Below are 19,809 nucleotides of genomic sequence, written 5' to 3'. Positions count from 1 at the left end.
TGAAAGAAATGAAAGAAAGTAGAGTAAAAAAGGGAGACACGAGAATTGACGAGAGGAAGGAGTAGATGAGGTAACAAGGGGAAAAATGAGCGGAAGAGAGAGAGAGAGAGAGAGAGAGAGAGAGAGAGAGAGAGAGAGAGAAGGGGGGAGTGCTAAAATAATAAAAAGGGTGAATGAAAAACAGAAGGGGTTTGAAAGAATGAATAAAGTGAAAGGAGATGGAGGAAAAATAGAGGTTCTAAAACAAAAAGAAGAGGTAAAAAGGAAAAGAAAGATTAGAAGAGCAACAGAGAAAGAGAGAGAGGGAGAAAGAAAGAGTGGAAAAGGGAGAGACGGAGAGAAAGAAGAGGAGGGAGGAGGGGAGTGGTACAATAGTGGTAATAGGACTTTAATAGGATAATGACTGGGGGAGAGAGGGAGGGAGGGAGGGAGGGAGGAAGGGAGGGATGGGTGCAAGACAGGCCCTCTCTCCCTCTCCCTCCCTCCTCGTCTCTCTCTCCTTCCCTCCCATCCACCCACATCCTTGGCACTCTCCCCCCCACCCTCTCCCCTCCATCTTTCTCCCCTTCATTCTTCTCCTCCATGACATCGCTAGCTAGACACATAGATAGATTCGAAATTTTCTGCTAAACAAACAAAAGAACACACACACATATACACACACACACACACATACACACACACACACACACACACACACACAGATCCTTACTCTGCTCTGCAGGAGGAATATGAATAAGGCCACAAAAATCACTCACCCCCAACACGTTAAACAGTACCATGCAAACTACACCTTACAGCTATACTATATGACTGTTTCCTGTTTCTTTTCCCCTGTTCTATTCTACAAACTACCTTCCTCATAAGAAATGGAAATACACACACACACACACACACACACACACACACACACACACACACACACACACACACAGAGGATAAGAAGACGGCAAGCATGAGAGAGAGGAGGAGTGAGTGCATGGCGAGGGCGGGTGGGTGGGTGTGAGGATGAGGGTGGTATGGTGGGGGTAAGGGTGAAGGTCAGGGAGGGATAAGGGTGAGGGTAAGGGTGAAGTAAGCCCGTCTATGTTTACATCTGTGAGTGACGTCATAGCCAGCAGAATCATACTGTCCTCCTATTGGTCCAGCGACGCCAGTAAGCCCCGCCCCAAAATATCCTCGTCCCCCGATTGGCCAGAGCCCCCAGCCACAAACACAGTGCCACCGAATCACTCCCTGGCTCCCATTGGCCCTTGTCTGGGTCTCGGAGGGCCAACAGTGCCATTTCGGAGCTCCCAATTGGCCTGGAGGAGTCATGGGCGTGGCCAGAACGAGCCTAACAAGCGTAATTGCCGTATATAAAGAAAAGTTGGTGGTTAGATTTGATCAAGTCCATGTGAGCGCTTTGCCTCCCTGCCTCAATTAGTGGAAGCCGTGGCACCAATTGAGATCGTTAGCAGCGGCCGGGAAAGCTGCGTCCTCACCTGATTACCGGCACCAATTGGCCTCGATTGGTCCTACTTGTCGCCCGCCCGATCCCTCCCACAGCCCGACGCCACACGTCCGACTGATTCTGCCTTAATTACGGGCACTTAGCACACTCCACGCCCGAGGTTGAGCTATACATCGCCCGACGCCAACCCGAACGTCAAATTGTAATTACCACCACTTTGCCACTCACCAGCCCTACGTCCGCACAATCAAGGCACACACGGACTCACACATGCACACACAACTACAATCACACACACAAACACATACAAGCACAACTATAGCATTTTTTCTAACCTAACGAAGATCTCTCACCAGCTGATGGCCAAGTGTATTCAGACTGGAGGGTCGATTTCATCAGCAAACAAGAAGACTAATAATACCTCAGAATAAAGGCCATAGAATTTCATGAATCACTACTAAGTATTCAAATTTTGGTAATGTTCCAGTTCTGCGTAGTAAAAAGAAACCTACTTTAGTATTCAAGTTGTGGGGACGGCCCCGATCCATCAGGTAACAACAAATCAACAAAACAGTCAGCATCGATTTGTACCAGCAGCGCCTGACGCCCTCCAAACAACGTCACAAAGCCGTGCAACCATAGCCAGAATTACCGTCACTTAGCGGCGCAGTGCCACCAATCACAGGCCTCAACTGCCATAAACTGCCTCATTACTGGGCGCCATGAACGGCCAGACGAACCAAGTCTCCGCCACGCCCATCACTGTGGGCGTCGGCGGGGGCATGGGCGTCGGTCGGTCCGTGGGCGTGACAGGGAACATGACCTGCGGGGTGACCAAGAGTGTGTCGGCGCCCAACACCCCTGGGGGAGGCGGTGGGGCTGGGGGCAGTGGAGGAGGGTCGGGGACAGGGGCGGGAGGGGGTGGCTCGGCGGCGGTGGCGGCGGCAGCAGCAGGAGCTGCGGGGGCTGGCGGAGGAGGCTTCCACAGCATCCAGGATATGCTGGGGCTGCAGGGGGACCTCATGCTGGCACCACAGCTGTCTTCCCCGGCACACAGGGACTACCACCATGACGCCCTCACCGCACCTACCACCCTCACCACGCCCACGACTCTCACCACGCCCTCACAACACCAGCACTACAACCCGCAGACACACTCCCTCACCAGCTTAGGTGAGCAGAGTCCCCACTGTCAGAACACCCACACCCACGTCCAGAGCCCCCTCGCCCACGTCCAAAGCCCCCACACGCAGGCCGCGCACGCCCACAGCCATGGCGGCGGGGGCTCGCTGGAGACGCCCCTGAGCGGTGGCCCTGTGGTGGGTGAGAAGAGGAAGCTGGAGGACGGTGGGTCTGGGTACTCCTGTCCGGCCCCCGCCACCCCACCCACCTCACAGCCAACAGCCAACACAGGTCAGTCACCTAACCTCACCTTCACCACTCCACCTCTCACTTCATTAGTACCTGCTGTTGTATCTCCTGTATAATATTTATCACCCGCAAACTACTGCCCGATCGTGTTAAGTCCCTCTGGATATATAACCAGTGAAGTATATTTTCTACATTTTTTCCCTGCATGGTTTCGATCATTTCATCCCACAGCAACTTCATATTCAAAGCTCACCTATAGGCAAAATAAATATTTGTTATTCTCTCTCTCTCTCTCTCTCTCTCTCTCTCTCTCTCTCTCTCTCATTTTAATGATCTAACAGTCGTACAGGTAATGCAAAAACGGGAAGACTTAGCCCGCGTGGCACGTTGATAAACTGAAACTCTGAGAACCGCCATGTCCAACAACCGCGCCTGCCGGCGAGCACTGGGTGAAGGTAGATGTAGGCTTTTTTGATTAAGCGGTAGTTTAATGTGTGTGTGTGTGTGTGTGTGTGTGTGTGTGTGTGTGTGTGTGTGTAAAGACCATATTTTAAGTGGTATGGGAGGTTTCGCACCACCTCTTCCTAAGCTATTTATTTTGCATGATACTGTACACCTAGGCACTCTCTTTTATGCTATAACATTTTCTTTTTCTTTTCTTTTTTTTTGTGTTCTGTACGAGTAACTCATGTTATCAAGTTGTTCTTCTGGCTCTCTAGACCCTACCTTACCCCACCTCAGAGTGGGAAGAAAGATCTGGATGATGATGATGATATGATGTCCTTCGATAACGACATAGTTTGTATCAGTAACATATAAGATGATACTGAGGTGCAATATGTAGAATGAATCGCTAAGGAATAGGTGCTACGTAACCTCCTATATCACTCAGAATATGGGCCTACGTATATGAGCTAACGTCGTTACAAAGACCAGGTCTGGGGATCCAAATCTAGGTCAGTGGAGAAGAAAGGCGTCTGAAAATCTGGCTCCAAATTCAAGTGTCTGTCTTTTTTGCCCACAGTGTCCGACCTTCACTCACCTCAGCCGTGGCCCTCAGCAGCAACGGGTTTAAGAATGAACCTTCCCACAACCGCACATTCACTCACACACACACACTCACAACTTTAATTACTCGGCCAAATTAGATCCAATTGATGTGTTTAAGCGCTTATGGACGCTGGCGTGGTCACTGCTCAGTCATGAATAGCCCGGTGTTGGTGCAGGAGTGTGTTTGTGTGTGTGGGTGGGGTGGGGTGGGGGGGGTCAGTGCGTTCTCTTACATGAGGTACACTGATTAAACACCGTGCTATCTCTAGACGATTTTATTCAGCTTTGGAGAGCCGTTGTTAGTGACTTGTACCTTCAGACTGATGACATATTTTATAGCCTACTTATTTACTTATTGTTGCTGCCATTAGACGATTTTACTGGACTTAAGAAAAACCTGTGCCAGTGATATCCTGTGGGTACATTGATCGATACCTTCAAGCACACGACACATTACGGTATTTTTATTATATTCTTGCTGCCACTGGACGACTCATTTCAAACAAGATCAAACTGTGCCTCTGATATATTAGAGATTCATTCATTAACTCGTTCGGTACCATGACGGCTTTTATGCCTTAATGGGCCAAAATATCTATTCTTCCTGCCATTAGAGGATTTTACTGAGCTTAGGAAATAACAGTGCCGTTGATATGTTGGAGGTGTACTGACTGAACCCTTTCGCTGTCATTACATCTTATTACTGTACTTTATTATTACTACCATCAGATTATTTTTCCCGGAAGATTAGAAAACAATAAATGGAGGTGCCGTTGAAAAGGCTATATTGAGGGTGCAATGGTTTAGGCTAACCCTCTCTCTGTTATTATTATTTTTTTTTAGGTTTGTTATTACCACTTTTATTAAAGGTTACTTGCAAATATTGTGCAGCTGCGGTCATTCAGTCCTTTGCCATGCACATCTGGTGCTCAGAACCAGTGAAGCGAGATTACACTCCTTCTAACCTTTTTAAACAATATAGCTAGATTCGTACAACCTTGTCAGGCTTTGTCACATTTTCCAGACAGTGTAAAAGAACTTCACAAGTACGGCAGCTGTACTATCATGATCAAAAGTTCTGCGACACCTGCGACAGGCTGCGGCGATAGAGGGTGTTGCATGAATGCTTTCTGTCTAATTACAGTAAGGATCACACAACAAGAGTTTGTGCAGGAAGTATAATCTCCGATTTTTGGGAAGGAATGAGAAGTATGGAAGGCAGGATATAATGTTAGTAGGGGATTGTCAGTCGGCTTTTGCTGATGATAATACAGCAAAGAATTTTACTTTGGGAAAATATATGTATTTCATGTGATCCGTTTACATCAGTTTCTAATAGCTTGTCATTAACTATTTGATTGTGGTTAGCTACTTAGGATTTTATTTTGGCTAGCGTCGGACGATTTCATGAAACTTAAGAGAAATCCAGGGCACCAGTAAGGTTAACTATGACGATTGATGTTTTGACCAAGAATAAACTTCGTATTTTATTCCAGCCCGACGTCCGATTCCGTTCAAGTCACAGAAAGTCAGCTTGCTGGAAGGGTTAACACCTTCATTACTATGTACTTTCCTGTTTTATTCTTACTGCTTTCAGACGCTTTTGTTCAACTAAGGAGCGACTTTTTGAACTGGAAATCTTAGATATAGTCTTCATTGACTCCTTGATCACATGTTTCCTATGTTAAATAAAATCATCTGTCTGGTAGCAAGAATATTATTAAAAGTACGTGATCATACTGAAAGTGGCAGTAGTGGGCACAGCGGATGTCGCTTACAGTATTCAAAAGAGATCCTATATCTAAATTTTTTTCGATATTCTAGTAGTAATCTTCAAAACAGTGAATAATATCTTTTTTTTTTTCCCCTTCGATTTAATATTTTACTTTGATACTCTAATTTACCTATGAAGTGTTTGGAATAGCTGCATGAGTGAAGGAAAATGCATAACATGAAAAACAGGAAAGTTTGTGATTAGGTTCGCAGAGTTTGTAAGACAGCCGCACTTGACTGTATAGACTATGGCACTATTTGCTTTCTTCAAAATGGCGGCGATGAACCAGTGTTAGTGTAACAGTGACGTCAAAGCAGATCATCTGAAAAGTCATATGCATTTTTTTTATACTGCGCTCAGTTCCGGAGTTCATAACATTTAACCTTTTCAGTATGAGACGCCGCCCTTGAGTTTTTTTTTTTTTTAATGCAAAACAGAAAGTTTATGACTGGAAATTTAAGGCTGTCTTTTCTGTTTAACTTAGTTCTTGCTATTACTTAGTTTTTTTTTTTTTTTTTTTTTTTTTTTTTTAAGGATTGTTGCACCCATACTGTGCCTACTACACAACCCATCCCCAAGAAGACCTTGCCTAGTCATGAAAGTCACATATTTCGATCAGAGCCTTGGCATTCATTGGCCTTAATCCTGGAACAAAAGAAAGGAAAAACAGAAAAATAGAAAAGAAAGTCCGAAGTATGTGGTTTTAAATTCTGTTTGGTTTAAATTATGTAATATTCATGATGTCCGTAAGGGCGGCCGAGTAACTTGCTAATTACCTGAACTATTGCCTAGTCTTCATCAAATCACCTTCACTCCGGCTGGTGTTTTGTGCCACTATACCACCAGATATGTAGATTTCCCACACAATAAAGCAAAATCTTACAGTGGCATGTGCGTTCTCTTACCCATACCGACTTCATAGCTTTTATTCGTGAGCAATTCATTTTCCATCTGCCTTCATATCGTCTTGTATCTTTTTTATATCTTTTTGATGTCGAAGCCGAAGTTGCATCAGAAATATACAAGAAGATATTAAGGCGCATTAAACCAAATATTTAGCCGAGAAATAGGTGTTCCACAATATCCTAACCCACCGAGTATACCACCTGCTTGTGTCCTATTGCTGTTTAGTAGATTTTGAAACACTTCCTCAGTTATATACAATATATACTTTTTTATATTTCACCGTCAGATCCTCTTGTATATCAGTGATGCAAATTTATACAGGCACAAAGAACATACAACAGAAAATTAAAATATATTATGCATAATATTTCGCTAAGGGAGAGGGGCTACGATGCTTCCTTTTATGTCAACGAGTGTACGGGTCATTGTGCCGTATTTTAATGTAGTTGGAAGACTCCATGAAGCCTTTTTTCTGAATGCGAAAAATTAATATTATCTTTTGTGGTACCTGAGCATACTGTGTCGCTATTATTATACTTTTTATTCTGAAAACGGAACGCTAATATAATCTTTTGTGGTACCTACGTAAACTAAGTCGATATTATTATTATTATTAGTAGTAGTAGTAGTAGTAGTAATAGTAGTAGTAGTCGTAGTATTTAGTAAATGCTCGCTGTTATCCGTTCGAATACAGGTGGCGGTTGGAACCGGGATAAAACAACCTTACTCATTCACATTCAATCTTTCTGTTGTCGAATATGTAATGGTGTGCACAAAGCAGTTTTTAATGTCATCCACAACCAGCCACCTTCGATTTATGGTTTATCCTATACTTTTACTTCTTGCCTGTTTCAGGTCTTTGACGGCGAGGCATTCCCCATAAACCAGTTCATCGCAGTTTACTTTGTTCCATATGCGTCTCACACCCACCTTTATGATTCAGTCTTTCTTGCACATCATCATGCCATCTTCTTTTCTGTGTCTCCCTTCTAATTTTCACTCCTTCTGCACTTCTGATCTACACCTTTCTCAGTCTGTTGCCAGCTGTTCTCTTCACAGAGCTCATCTCAACAAGGTTTCGTCTCACTAACTCTCTTTCTCTTACTGTCTCCATTCAACCTCTGTCTCTTCGCCGACTGTTGCATCTTTATCTCTTTTCTATCGCTACTTCAATGGTCACTGCTCCTCTAAAGTGTCTGCTTGCATCCCTCCACCACTACGGCTGGTGCATAGCACCCGTCTATAGTAACAAACTCTCATCCCTTTTCTGCCCAACTTTCTAATGCAAGAGTTAACCGTTACTCCCAGTCCTTCATTCATGCAACATGTCAGCTCTGGAACTGTCTCCCTCTGTCTGTATTTCCTACTGTCTATGATCTCCAGTTTTTCATACGTAGTGTGTCCAGGCATCTCGAAGCGAAAGGATCTTGGATTTGTCTCTCTGTTATCTCTTTTTTGTCTTTTCTTGGAGGGAACACCCTTGCGGGCTCTTTGTCTTTGGTTCCTTCTGTCTAGCATAAAAAAAAATATGGCCCCCTACCACTTTCATACACAGTGGTATGCCGTTCTCACCCTGCCAAGCCATCTCGCCCCACATGTATATATCGTGCATTTCATTTTTAATACTTCCGTTCTTTTCTGTTCCATAACAGTCAGGGTCCACTATTTGCATCTATTCAGCACAGTAGGTACCATTGTGCCTTCATAGCTCCATCTTCGACTGAACAGCCATTAATCATTCCTTTCATACACTTCTCAACACCTCTAACCCTTATGCCTCTTTCCATGTCCGATGGGGTTTGCTTCAGGTCCCCAAGTTCCATCTTTTTCTAATTATCCCCAACAAATACCCCAAACGTCATTTCTTCTATAGCTATTCCACATTCAGACTTACTCTCATATCGTTTTGCTACATCTCATCATCTTGCACTTTCTGCCACTCATTTTAAGTTTCCGCCTCTCACAAACTCTTCCAGCTCTGATACTAACTGTTGAACCGTTTACCCACTGAGTCTGTGGCTAATGGTTTATCATTTGCAAACAACAATGGGTTTTCCAGCTTTTCTTTCTGCCAGCATCTCTTAAACTTTCCCATCCTCTCAGTACCCTTACATCTACTTTTCTCATCCGCCTGCCCATATAAATGCGCTGAACATAACATCCCTGACACAACTTCCCCTTTACCTCAAGCCATTCACCCTCTTTCCTTCCTGCTTCCACACTCCCACACACGTACTTCTTCGGTACAAAAAAAAGAAAAAGAAAAAACAAAAAAATCTTCACTCAAAACTTTCCCTTCCACGCTATTCATCTGTAATACTCTACCATGCTTTCTCCAGTTTCATATATAAGATATAAAAAGCATGTGGAAAAATATTAATCCCTTCAGTTCGATGACGTCTTGTTCACCATCTTGCTGTCTCTAGGAGACTTTATTCAGCTTCACAGAGATTTTTGGAAATGAAAATGTTAGACAAAGCCTCCATTTACTATTCCATTTGAAGGAGCTTTTCTTAACTCAATGCAGACTCGGGGTTAAATCTAAAGTTGCCTGAAGGTCTGTTGCTATTTGCATTCCTCGATACTCCTTTGTACTCCATTGGGATGGCAGTGCAATACAGAAGTTATTTCGTGATGGTGGTACAGCAGTTGTGACATCTCCCAGTCATCAGCATGGAATGTTGAGGGTGACTAAGCCTGGTGGGTGGCAGCGCCCCATGCTTGTCCATGTTCTCGAAAGCTTTAGTTTATCTTCCTTATCGATAAACATAGCACGTTACATCTACATACTTTATTTTATGTCTCTTATGTCTTATCATTAACGATATAGACGACATATACATAACACAGCAGACAATGCTGACTGTTGTGTGCAGATATTCATTGCTTAGAGAGAGTTGCTGGAGACCCTGCACCAGCTGGGTGTCACTCTGCGCGACATATTGTCTTCGTCACCCACCCGGGAATTTCCGCCATTTCTATAGTTAACCTCTTCAGCTTAAGAACGTCCTTTTGTTTCTTTTTATTGTAGGTAACGTAAGACTATTTTATAAAACTCAAGAGGTCCATTGCATATAAAGGAGTTACTTATGGCAATATTTAGACAGTCCATTTGAGCAGTCTCCCGTAAGCTAAAGATAATCGCTTGACGGTTGGAAGAAAAAACTACAAAAACGTATCATTAGCTGGCTGTTCTCTACAAGCATGTATTTCTTCCTATTTTATCTGGTTATCAGTAACGTGTGTGTATATATATATATATATATATATATATATATATATATATATGTGTGTGTGTGTGTGTGTGTGTGTGCGTTCATATTTGTTTAAGACCATCACTTCGATTCGGACTTTCTAACCAGAAGGCATTTTTTAGTACAAACGTTCACTCCAGTGTGTATACGCACGTATGCGTTGCAGAGATATGCATTTTTTGGAAACATATTTTTCTGTTCCTTAAAAAAAAAAAAGTCGTTAACATCCAGTGCCATATCACCTCTGCGAGACACAAGAGAAGAGGCTAGGGTACCGTACTTCAGAGCACTAACCCATATGTGCCCAGTGCCCTAATTTGAAAAAATTAATGACTGATGGAACCCTTGGCTACGGACTTATGAGCTCCGCTACTATGAGTCCATAGGCAGAGGGCGATATGCTCAGGATCCTTCCAGCAAAGCCCTTCACACAAGAACCCTGGACATTAATGAGTAAAGGAGCGAGGTGATCAGTCCTCTCAGTATTTCAGTATCAAAATTTGGCAGCCGTTTTTACAGACAGGCCCAATTTCTCTCTCTCTCTCTCTCTCTCTCTCTCTCTCTCTCTCTCTCTCTCCCCGCCATCCATACCCCGTAACTGAACTCCTTTATCCCTCAGGTGAACCCTCGAGCAAGAAGTCGGACTCCAAGTCTAAGAAGGCCTCGGACACCCCGGGAGTCAAGAAAAAGAAGACCAGGTGAGACTTTATTGTAATGTTTATGTATATACAGTAGTGTTGTGGATGTACTACTGCTGATGTTATGGTTGTATCGTTTATGATGATCATTTTGAGGTTCACATTGTACGAGTACAAAGTGACGGTCATGAGTAGTGTAGTTTTTGATGAGACAGTCTTTGATTTTTTTTTTTTTTAAATAAAATTTGTTGTATGCTGATGATGCAGTACTACTTGCAAATACCGGACAAGAGCTTGGTGGACTAATGCAAAGTTTTGTAGATGTCTGTGAGCGTCAAGATTTGAGAGTAAATGTAGAAAAGAGTAAAGTCATGGTTAATGAGAGAGAAGGCGACTCCTAGTGTGATGTTACAGTGAATGGAGAGAGATTGGAATTGGTGGGAGAGTTCAATTACCTAGGTACAATGATAGAAAAGAGAGGAAAATGTGCAAAAAACGTAGAAAGTAGAGTAACAAGGAAGGAAAGTGGCTGGTGCTATGAAGGCCTTGATAAAAAACAGAGGCCTGAGTGCTGCAGCTGGGCGAGGCTTACATGAAGGAGTGTTAGTACCAATACATACGGATGTGAGACTATGGTGTGGCATGAAAATGAAAAGTGAAGAGTAAGAGCAGTAGAAATGGGACTGCTGAGGAATGTAAGTGAAGTACAGAGAGTGGATAGGATACGGAATAATGCGATTCGCGAAAAATGCGGAGTGAGGAAGTCTGTGGACACTAGAATCGAAGAGAGTGTACTGAGATGGTATGGTCATGTGGAAAGAATGGATAACAATAGAGTGGTGCAAAAGGTATATCTGAGCGAATTTGAAGGCGGGAAGAGGCAAGGTAGGCCAAGAAGAGGGTGGATGAGTGTGTGAAGAGAGGCTAAGGGACTGACAAGAGACCGAGCTGGCTGGATGAATTTTGTGCAGAGAAGCGCATAACCAGGGATTTGGCACCCCTTTTTAACATGACAGTGTTGGGATTAACTCAATCAGATAGGAATATGTGACTACAGAACGTGGTGAAATTTTTCTGGCCTAGCTGATGGAGCCAGGATTCCGTGGGCTTGAATGATTAGTGAATGGAAACTTGACCCATTGGATTAGGCAAACTTAGGCTGTCTGGATGTTGCTACTCCTCACCGTGCCCTAGCCTGGGAAAGGAGGTCCGGATGATGATGATGATGAATGATGATATAAAATTTAGCAAAACATCGTAACAGTAACGGATCTAAAGGGAACCTTAAGGTCACTTCTAGAGTGGTTCTCTTATGCTGAGTAAGTAGGTGTGGTAGCAGAAAGTATAAACTAATAATCAAGTCCTAGGGCTGAAGTGGTCCATTTCAACATTTACATTTTTTTTATTCTCTTGTATGCCTAGAGACATACACTCTGAACATTCTTTTGTGCTGCATTTTATTTATATTGTTTTTATATCGAGATAGTTTACAGTACATCAGTAACATATAAGTGGATATTGAAGTGTAATGTGCAAAATATATCTCGCTAAACAAGAGGCATTAAGAAATCTCCAGGTCACTCTGAAGTTAAAACACAGCCCTGTTCACGGCGTACCAAATGAAGGAGCTAAAGTGAATGTTAGATTTTGTATTCCTCGAGCATCCTTGTAATGAATATTATGTGAACATTTATTTAATTCCAGCATTAACCTCTTTTCTTTTATTCTGTCCTTCATGATGACATTCACGGTGTACCAACTGGAGGAGCTATATAGTGCGAGCCTCCGATTTACCATTTGTCGACGGTCCTTACAAGTGATTTTTTTTTTCCCATGTGTTTGTCAGCATCAACCTGTTTTCCATTATTCTGTCACACAGGACGACGTTCACGGCGTACCAACTGGAGGAGCTAGAGCGGGCCTTCGAGCGTGCCCCCTACCCCGACGTGTTCGCCAGAGAGGAACTGGCCGTCAAGCTCAGCCTCTCAGAGTCAAGGGTCCAGGTGTGGTTCCAGAATCGCCGCGCCAAATGGAGGAAGAGGGAACCGCCTAGGAAAAACTACATCCCGCCTGGTTAGTGTAGTGTTGTGCTGTGTGGCGTTGTGAGGTGTGGTGTGGTGTTATCGTGTTATAGGGTGTTATAGTGTGGTATTATAGTGTGATGTGGTGTTATAGCATGTTGTGTGATGTGGGGGGGACATAATCGGCATCATACTACTTTGTGCGCACCGCAGTGGGGGGGGGGGGCTTTCGGCGGGGGCGTAGCCCTTCAGCCACCGGTGGAGCATTTTTGTAATGTGAAGGCAAATGTATGTACAATACAAGCACAACATTCTATTGTAGAAGGGTCTAGAGAAAAGACAATCTTTTAATCATTGTTTACCATTGTGTTAAATTACATCAATATTGGGTAATTAAAAAAAAATACCACAGTACAGGTTTCTAGGGTGTACTTTGAAAGATAAAGCCGACGAACTGGTAGCCTAGCCCTATAATCACCACAAGACACTACAAGACAGTACTATTCAAAGGAAAATTTCCCAAAAACAAGCATACACTCATTCATGATAGTGATACTACATAATTTAGCATTTGTACATTGTTTAATAATTCAGGTCATTGACATCGCATGACTGCACATTCAGAATTTCCTAAATACATGGGATCTAGCATCAACCTCTCTAATGAACTATTTTGCTATCTCCTCACATGACAATTCGCTGAGGATGTCTCTATGAACGTGACAGACAGCAACATGGTTGAGACGTTGCTGACTCATGGTAGGCCTTAGCCAGGTCTTGAGCTGACGTAGAACACTGAAGGAACGTTCAGCCTCACATGAGCTTGCCGGAGATAATAGAAGTAATTTCGCAAGACGTTCAACTACAGGGAACATACGTCTGACTGCAGGGTCCATTTCACTGCAGTGTTTCCTGTGTTCCACCAATGTTGAACCTTCGTAATGTCTGTAAAGCCTAAGTTCCAGACTCAGAAAAGATTCATCAAGCTAAGGATACTTCCGAACAGCATCTGTGTTCACATCGCCAGCTCACCGTCTTATATTCTTCTAGGTCAGAAGAAGCGAAGTATTCTTGCAAGCTGGCTGATGCACAATCAGTTGCTGTGAAGAATTGCACCTTGTAGTGATCCTCTGCTTTCTCATGATGGTGTCCTTGCCCATCGCCATGGTCGAACCTTCTGCTAACCTTTCGTTTGCCTGGTACCTGCATAGGTTCCAGCTGGAGATCGTAGCTCAGTTCTTCCGCTTGTCTGAAAGTATTCGAGAACTTGTCTTCTCGCAAACTTGCCAGTTCCTCTTGTACAAGTCTCACACGCTGCAACATTCCATCCACGTTGGCGTTGGAGCTGTGGTGGTAGCCAATAAAAATTCTGTTTTCTACTACTTATTCTTTTAGTTTGATTCTCATTGGCTCAGGCATCAGGGGTGGTGCATACGTCAAGACTGACCTATGTAAATACATCTGGTGGGATTAACCTGTCAGTCCTTGACTCAGGTGACCACTTGACCTGCTCCGCTCAGCAGGGAATGATTTTCATATCACCTAAATTGTACTGTGCTATATAGAAAGGATTTCTCCATTAAGGAAAAAAAAAAAAAAAAAAAAAAAACGGCGTAAAGCTATTCATTCTGAAAATTTTCACCTAGAAAAGTGTGTGTGTGGGGGGGCAAAAGATACTCTGTCCTCCAGGCTCCAAAAAGTTGGGGGGACACGTCCCCCTGTCCCCCACCCAAACGAGGCCCCTGGGTGGAGTTATAGTATGTTGTGTTGTGTGGTGCTATAGTATGTTCTTGTCGTGTGGTGTGGGGTTGTTATGCCATGTTATGGTTTACGTGTTATGATGTGGTGTTATGGTGTGGTGATGATTCAATTCTCAGAAGTTGTTGGTATTTAGTGAGGAAGGGAGAAACGCCCTGGAAAGCTACACCATCTCTGCTTTTAGTAGTTGTATACCATTTTCACTTTAATTTAGCCTAAAACTGCAGTCTCTCCGTCTTCAAAACTGAGTTGAAACATAGGCTAACACTAGGATATGATGTTAATAACGAAGAAGAACCATTGAAAGAATGTAGAGCAGTAGGTATTTCTGTATCACTGAACTGCGAGACATAAGCTGCAAAAGTACAAAAATCTGAACCAAATTAGAGTAAAAATAGCATAATAATATCTCACCGTAAAACACCCTCATCTGTGTAAGGCTCGAACCCATCCCGCCAATGCAGGTCCAAAAATGTGTGGCTGTCACTTAATTATGTCGTTATTCTTTTCAGATTCATACAACCCGACCCGATCTAGTGTGGGTGGTAGTGAATTTGAGTATAAATTTACTGTACAACCACCCACACCACAATAGGGCGAGGTGTGTAGGCTAGAACTGAAAAGAAAAACATAATTACGTAACAGTTACATATCTGTCAGACCTGCAGTGGTGAGGTGGGGTTCGAGACCCACACAGATGACCGTGTTTCCGGTACGATGTTGTTACAGCCTGCCTCTAATATATATGGTCTTAGTGTGTGGTGTGGTGTGGAGTAGTGTTGTGTGGTGTTGTGTGGTGTGGTGTGATGTGTGGTAAGGTGTTGAGGTGTGGTGGCGGTTTTATGTTGTGGGTTTTAAAAATATTTCTTGCTGCAGTGATAAACATTTCCACTCTTGAGAGAAGAAAACGATTCTCAGGAAAGCTGCATCATGTCCTTCATTTATGTAACAGGTCAGTTCTGGAACTGTCTCCCTCTGTCTGTATTTCCTGCTTCCTATGATCTCCAGTCTTTCAAACGCAATGTGTCCAGGCATCTCGAAATGATCGGATCTTGAATTTGGCTCTCTCTTGTATTTTGTTTTTCTCTTGGAAGGAACAACAATTGCGGGCTTGCGGCCTTTGGTTCCTTCTTCCTCGCATTAAAAAAAAAAAAAAAAAAAAAAAAAAAAAAAAAAGGGTTATTGTGGTGGGGCTTTGGCTTTGGGGTGGTGTGCTGCTGTTAATGTTTGGATGCGGTGGTAAATACAGTGCAGTTCACACCCTTGGAGGAGAGAGCCACCCTAGAAGTATTTTGTTTCACCTGGTCAGTGTGATGAGGATGTGGAGGAATGGAGTTTGTTGGTGGTGATTTACTCTGTGGTGGTGCGTCAGATGCTGGTGTTGGTTGTAGACCATACTGTAATAATGATAACGGGAGTAGCCACATCATGTGCAGTGATTAGAGTGTTCTAAACTGATGCGTTGAAGATATCGTGTAGTGGTGATGATGCTGATCTTTCACTTTAACCCTGTCAGTGGTTTTATACATGCATGATTTACACGCGTGTTATGTTTCTCGTGCAGGGGGATTTCATACGTGATAAACATGTATGACGTTTCCCATTTTATGAATTAAAACATGAAATGTGTTTATAACTTATGCACTATGTTTTTGTGGGGGAAGGTGGATTGGATCATATAAGGAAGATGAAAGGAGTGAAGAAAATACGAAATGTATACTTTGGGTGAGACATGCCTGACACCGAGGAGATCATCGGGCTCGCTGTCCATGAAAGGGTTAATGTTCATTAAGAGATGATAATAATAATACAGAAAGATATACATCCTTCTCATTTGCTGTATACTGTAGGTTGTACGTTGCTGTAGGGTAGAGTGTTGTTACTCTTGATATTTTGGTTTTGCGTCATTCGGTGATGGTCAGCTGAAGGAGGGCTGTGGTTGCAGGGTGCTGTTGTTTTATTATATTATACGTACAGAAAAAAGTGAGTGTTATTGTTGTTAGATACATCATGGGACTGGGTAGTGAAGTGGAGTTGTTGAAATAAATCTTATGTACCAGTCTGTATCACATAGTATCATTATGAGTCACCAGATCCCTTTGAAACAATGACAAACTGTGTATTACTGGCTGCTGTGCGATAGGAATTGATTACATACAGCATAGATTATTAACCCTCAGTGGTAATGCATTTTGGACTGATCACTCTCACTTTGAACGTCTGGGTGGAGTAGCTAATCCTAGGTTGTTGCACTCCTAATGGGGCAATAAAAGACTGAATGAAAAAATAAGTAAAATGGAAATAATTAATTTTGCCCCTATATCGAAGATATACAGTGTAATGCATCTCATGTAACTATGTTTGTTGCTTGGTGCAGGTGGGATGACCGGGTGACTCAAAGCCATCAGCACTGAAAATGGAGCTTTGATAGGGACTTATTCTGCAATTTACCGTGAATTTGATAATTATATACGAGTGTGTGTGTGTGTGTGTGTGTATATATATATATATATATATATATATATATATATATATATATATATATATATATATATATATATATATATGTGTGTGTGTGTGTGTGTGTGTGTGTGTGTGTCACGTGCTGGCTGTATTCTTGGCTCATTAGAAGGCTAGTACATTATGCACTCTTCAGTGGAGTTACAGGAACCCCAGGACAGAAAACATTAAATGGGTGGTGAAACCATAAGCATGCTTGCTTTACTATAGTCGGTTTGTTTTCATGTGAGGGAACTTGGTCGCATGGCCAAGCTAAATACTAAGGTGTGGTTGCATGAACTTTGATGAGCCTTAGTTATGAGGTAGGAATGAGTCTCCCTGGTTACTAATCAAATTTATCCAAGTCTTGACTTCAGGTAGCCATCAACTGTGCTGAAAGAGGTTGTGGATCTTTGTCAGATGAAGACAAACCGACTGTAGTTGTCTTATGGTGGTAAATCATCTTTTATCTCCAATAACATATTAATTTAGATACGTCTGCATACAGGTGGGATGGCAGGGTCGTTCAACTCTCTGAACACCTTGAACACCCTGTCACCCTTTAACACTGGTGAAGCCGCCGCGTGGACCTACCCTTCCTCCTACGACACGGCGCACTTCAACCTGCTGGGTCCTGCCTCCTACAGCCCCTTCTCGGCCAACCACAACCCCAGCTACTCCTACCCAGTCCTCTCACAACCCATGGCCGCCATCAACGATCCCCTTTTTACCAACACACTGGGCCAGGTCAGTGGTGTGGGGAGGGGGGGAAGGGTGTTTTATTACTGCATGGTTTAATCCTTTGACGAGCAGGTTTTCAGATGATTGAAGAAAATTGTTCTCTATTATCCTAAAAAAGATCCAGCGTATACTTATGACAGAGAAAGAATTTTTGAACTTTTTGACTGCTAGGATACTTTTCTGTTAAATAAAATCATCTAATATTAAGATGATTCCGCAAACTTTTTGGCATGACGTCCCCCATTTGACTAGTTCAACAAACGTTCGTTTCCCCTCTCATGCCCCCATAGAAGAAAAAAGATTCACTGAAATAAATTTTACCCATATTTTAAACACCACAAAATGTATACTATTCTTCCTACATTCAAATGATGCATCTCCGCTTAGGATCCAGCTCTCAGGGTATTAATAGTAGTGGGTTATTCGACCATAGGGTAGGGCAGGTTGTATTGGCGGGAGGGGGTGGTGGTGACCTATAACAGAGGCTTAGAGTGTTTTTCTCACGGTCATCCCGCACCACATCTGGCACTGGGCCTTTAGCAGTTAAACCTTTTCATGGTCAAAACAACTCTAAACGAGTGAGTCATAGGACTCTGAGAGTTAATATTGCTAGTGTAGTACAGAGCCATTAATACCTTCATGGTTGGAAGAGCGCTTGTATTTCATTCCAGCTAGGGCTAGACGATTTTATTCACCTGAAATTGAGTCATATGAGTCATTCATAAATGTGAATAAATGATAAATGGTAACTAAGTGTAGTTTAATTTATTTCTGGAAATTATTTTATCGATTTCAAAGGGGAGTTTGGATTCTATTTCGCCTTTTTTACATAATATTCTCTTATTCTTGCTACGACAGTTTCAAGTCTCGAGATTGTCAGCCTTTTGTGTGCTCTTTACTCGTTCAGATATTCAGTGTCACAGTCTGATTTGGCTGTTTAACTCAGATATTGTGTATTGATTAATTAAAAGAGCTGCAGTAATTATCAACGTTTGTGATTCTTAAATTCTGTACTAGTTCATTAATGTGTACACACACACACACACACACACACACATATATATATATATATATATATATATATATATATATATATATATATATATATATATATAGTATATATATAGGTAGATAGATAGATAGATAGATAGATATAGATATAGATGTAAATAGATAGATAGATAATGATTATTACTTATTTCATGTTTCTCATCGGCAACCTCTGTTTCTTTTGGCTATAATATGCACGTACCTCCTGACACCCTGCCTACCCCTGCAGGTTCGGGCGGGCGAATTCCAGAGCTCAGTGGGGATGCGGGAGTATGGGGGTCCGCCACTGAAGAGCTACGACTACCTGCAGGAAGTCAAGACGGAGGATTTTCTGTCGGAGAAGCGGGACGCCAACATGAACAGCGTCCGTCCACCGCCGCCGCCTCCTCAGCAACAGCAACCACAGCAACAGGGCCCAAAGGAAAACAAGGATTCTTCCTACACCATGCTGCCTTCTTTTTTAAGCTAAGTCAGGAGCTTCGAGCGATGAAGACTAGGAGGCTTCAGCAGGACGCCGCCCAGCACGCCCTAGCTCCACCCCAGCCTGCCCCACCGCTAGGACCTGACGTGCCCGCCCAGCCCAGCCAGCCCGCCCAACCCGCCCAGCCCACCCAGCCGCCCCCAGCACCAACCCTCTACTGCGACGACCACGGTTACGAGGTCCCCTCTGCTGCACACTCCTACGACCATTCCGCCTCCGCCACCCACAAGTACACACCCACCCAGCCCACCCTCAAAACACCCCTCATGCCCCCTCTCCACCCACCCCCACCCCTAGAGGAGCTGCCACAGTCCTCCCACCCACAGGACTACCCCGCCACACCGCCCCCCGCCCTCCCCACTCACGAGTACGATCCCCTGCCCCCCCAGGTGCCTGTGGCGGGGGATGATGACCCTCCACTAGTTTACCCCAGTGCCCCCCCTAGTGACTCCAGCTTGGCCCCACAGTACCTGCCTCACTACCCCCTGGAGCAGCCCTCCCTCGCCCCCCACGAGACGCTTGACTACAGTGTCCTGGAGGCGCTTTTTGACCCCCCTTACCCCGCCCCCCCTGACTCTGCCCCTCCTGACGCCTACCACGACTACCACCAGTACCCATGACCATACGAAACCTATTTAGAGGTCACCAAGGGTAGTATTCTCGTCAGCTTAAGAACTTTTCTAGCACATCTTCCTTAACGATTTACTATCCGTAGTATACACTAATATTCTTTCTTAAGTTGCGTATATACGGTAATTTCAGCAACGAAACAACATGCATAAGTAAAGTACATGAGAAAATTAACTTACCATA

General features: G+C 43.5%; 1 protein-coding gene across 1 annotated transcript; it reads left to right on the top strand.

Moving 5' to 3' along the window:
• Positions 1-2,410: 2,410 nt before the first annotated feature.
• Positions 2,411-19,120, top strand: LOC145405114 (uncharacterized). The gene is made up of 5 exons (XM_080276631.1): positions 2,411-2,866; positions 10,428-10,506; positions 12,326-12,519; positions 17,233-17,471; positions 18,745-19,120. The coding sequence occupies exons 1-5, from the start codon at positions 2,452-2,454 to the stop codon at positions 18,982-18,984; spliced, it is 1,167 nt and encodes a 388-aa protein (XP_080132757.1). The 5' UTR covers positions 2,411-2,451; the 3' UTR covers positions 18,985-19,120.
• The last annotated feature ends 689 nt before the right edge of the window (positions 19,121-19,809 follow it).

Source organism: Coenobita brevimanus, chromosome 65 (genome assembly GCF_032717465.1).
Source record: "Coenobita brevimanus isolate Jiangsu-jjx chromosome 65, ASM3271746v2, whole genome shotgun sequence".
Lineage (NCBI taxonomy): Eukaryota > Metazoa > Arthropoda > Malacostraca > Decapoda > Coenobitidae > Coenobita > Coenobita brevimanus.
This window is presented reverse-complemented; position numbering and strand designations above follow the sequence as displayed.

Bases quoted from the DNA above. Each gene is read 5' to 3' on its own strand.
- LOC145405114 (XM_080276631.1), top strand. From the start codon at position 2,452: ATGCTGGGGCTGCAGGGGGACCTCATGCTGGCACCACAGCTGTCTTCC. The intron at 12,520-17,232 runs GTTAGTGTAGTG...GTCTGCATACAG, and splicing joins GAAAAACTACATCCCGCCTG to GTGGGATGGCAGGGTCGTTC. The intron at 17,472-18,744 runs GTCAGTGGTGTG...CTACCCCTGCAG, and splicing joins TTACCAACACACTGGGCCAG to GTTCGGGCGGGCGAATTCCA.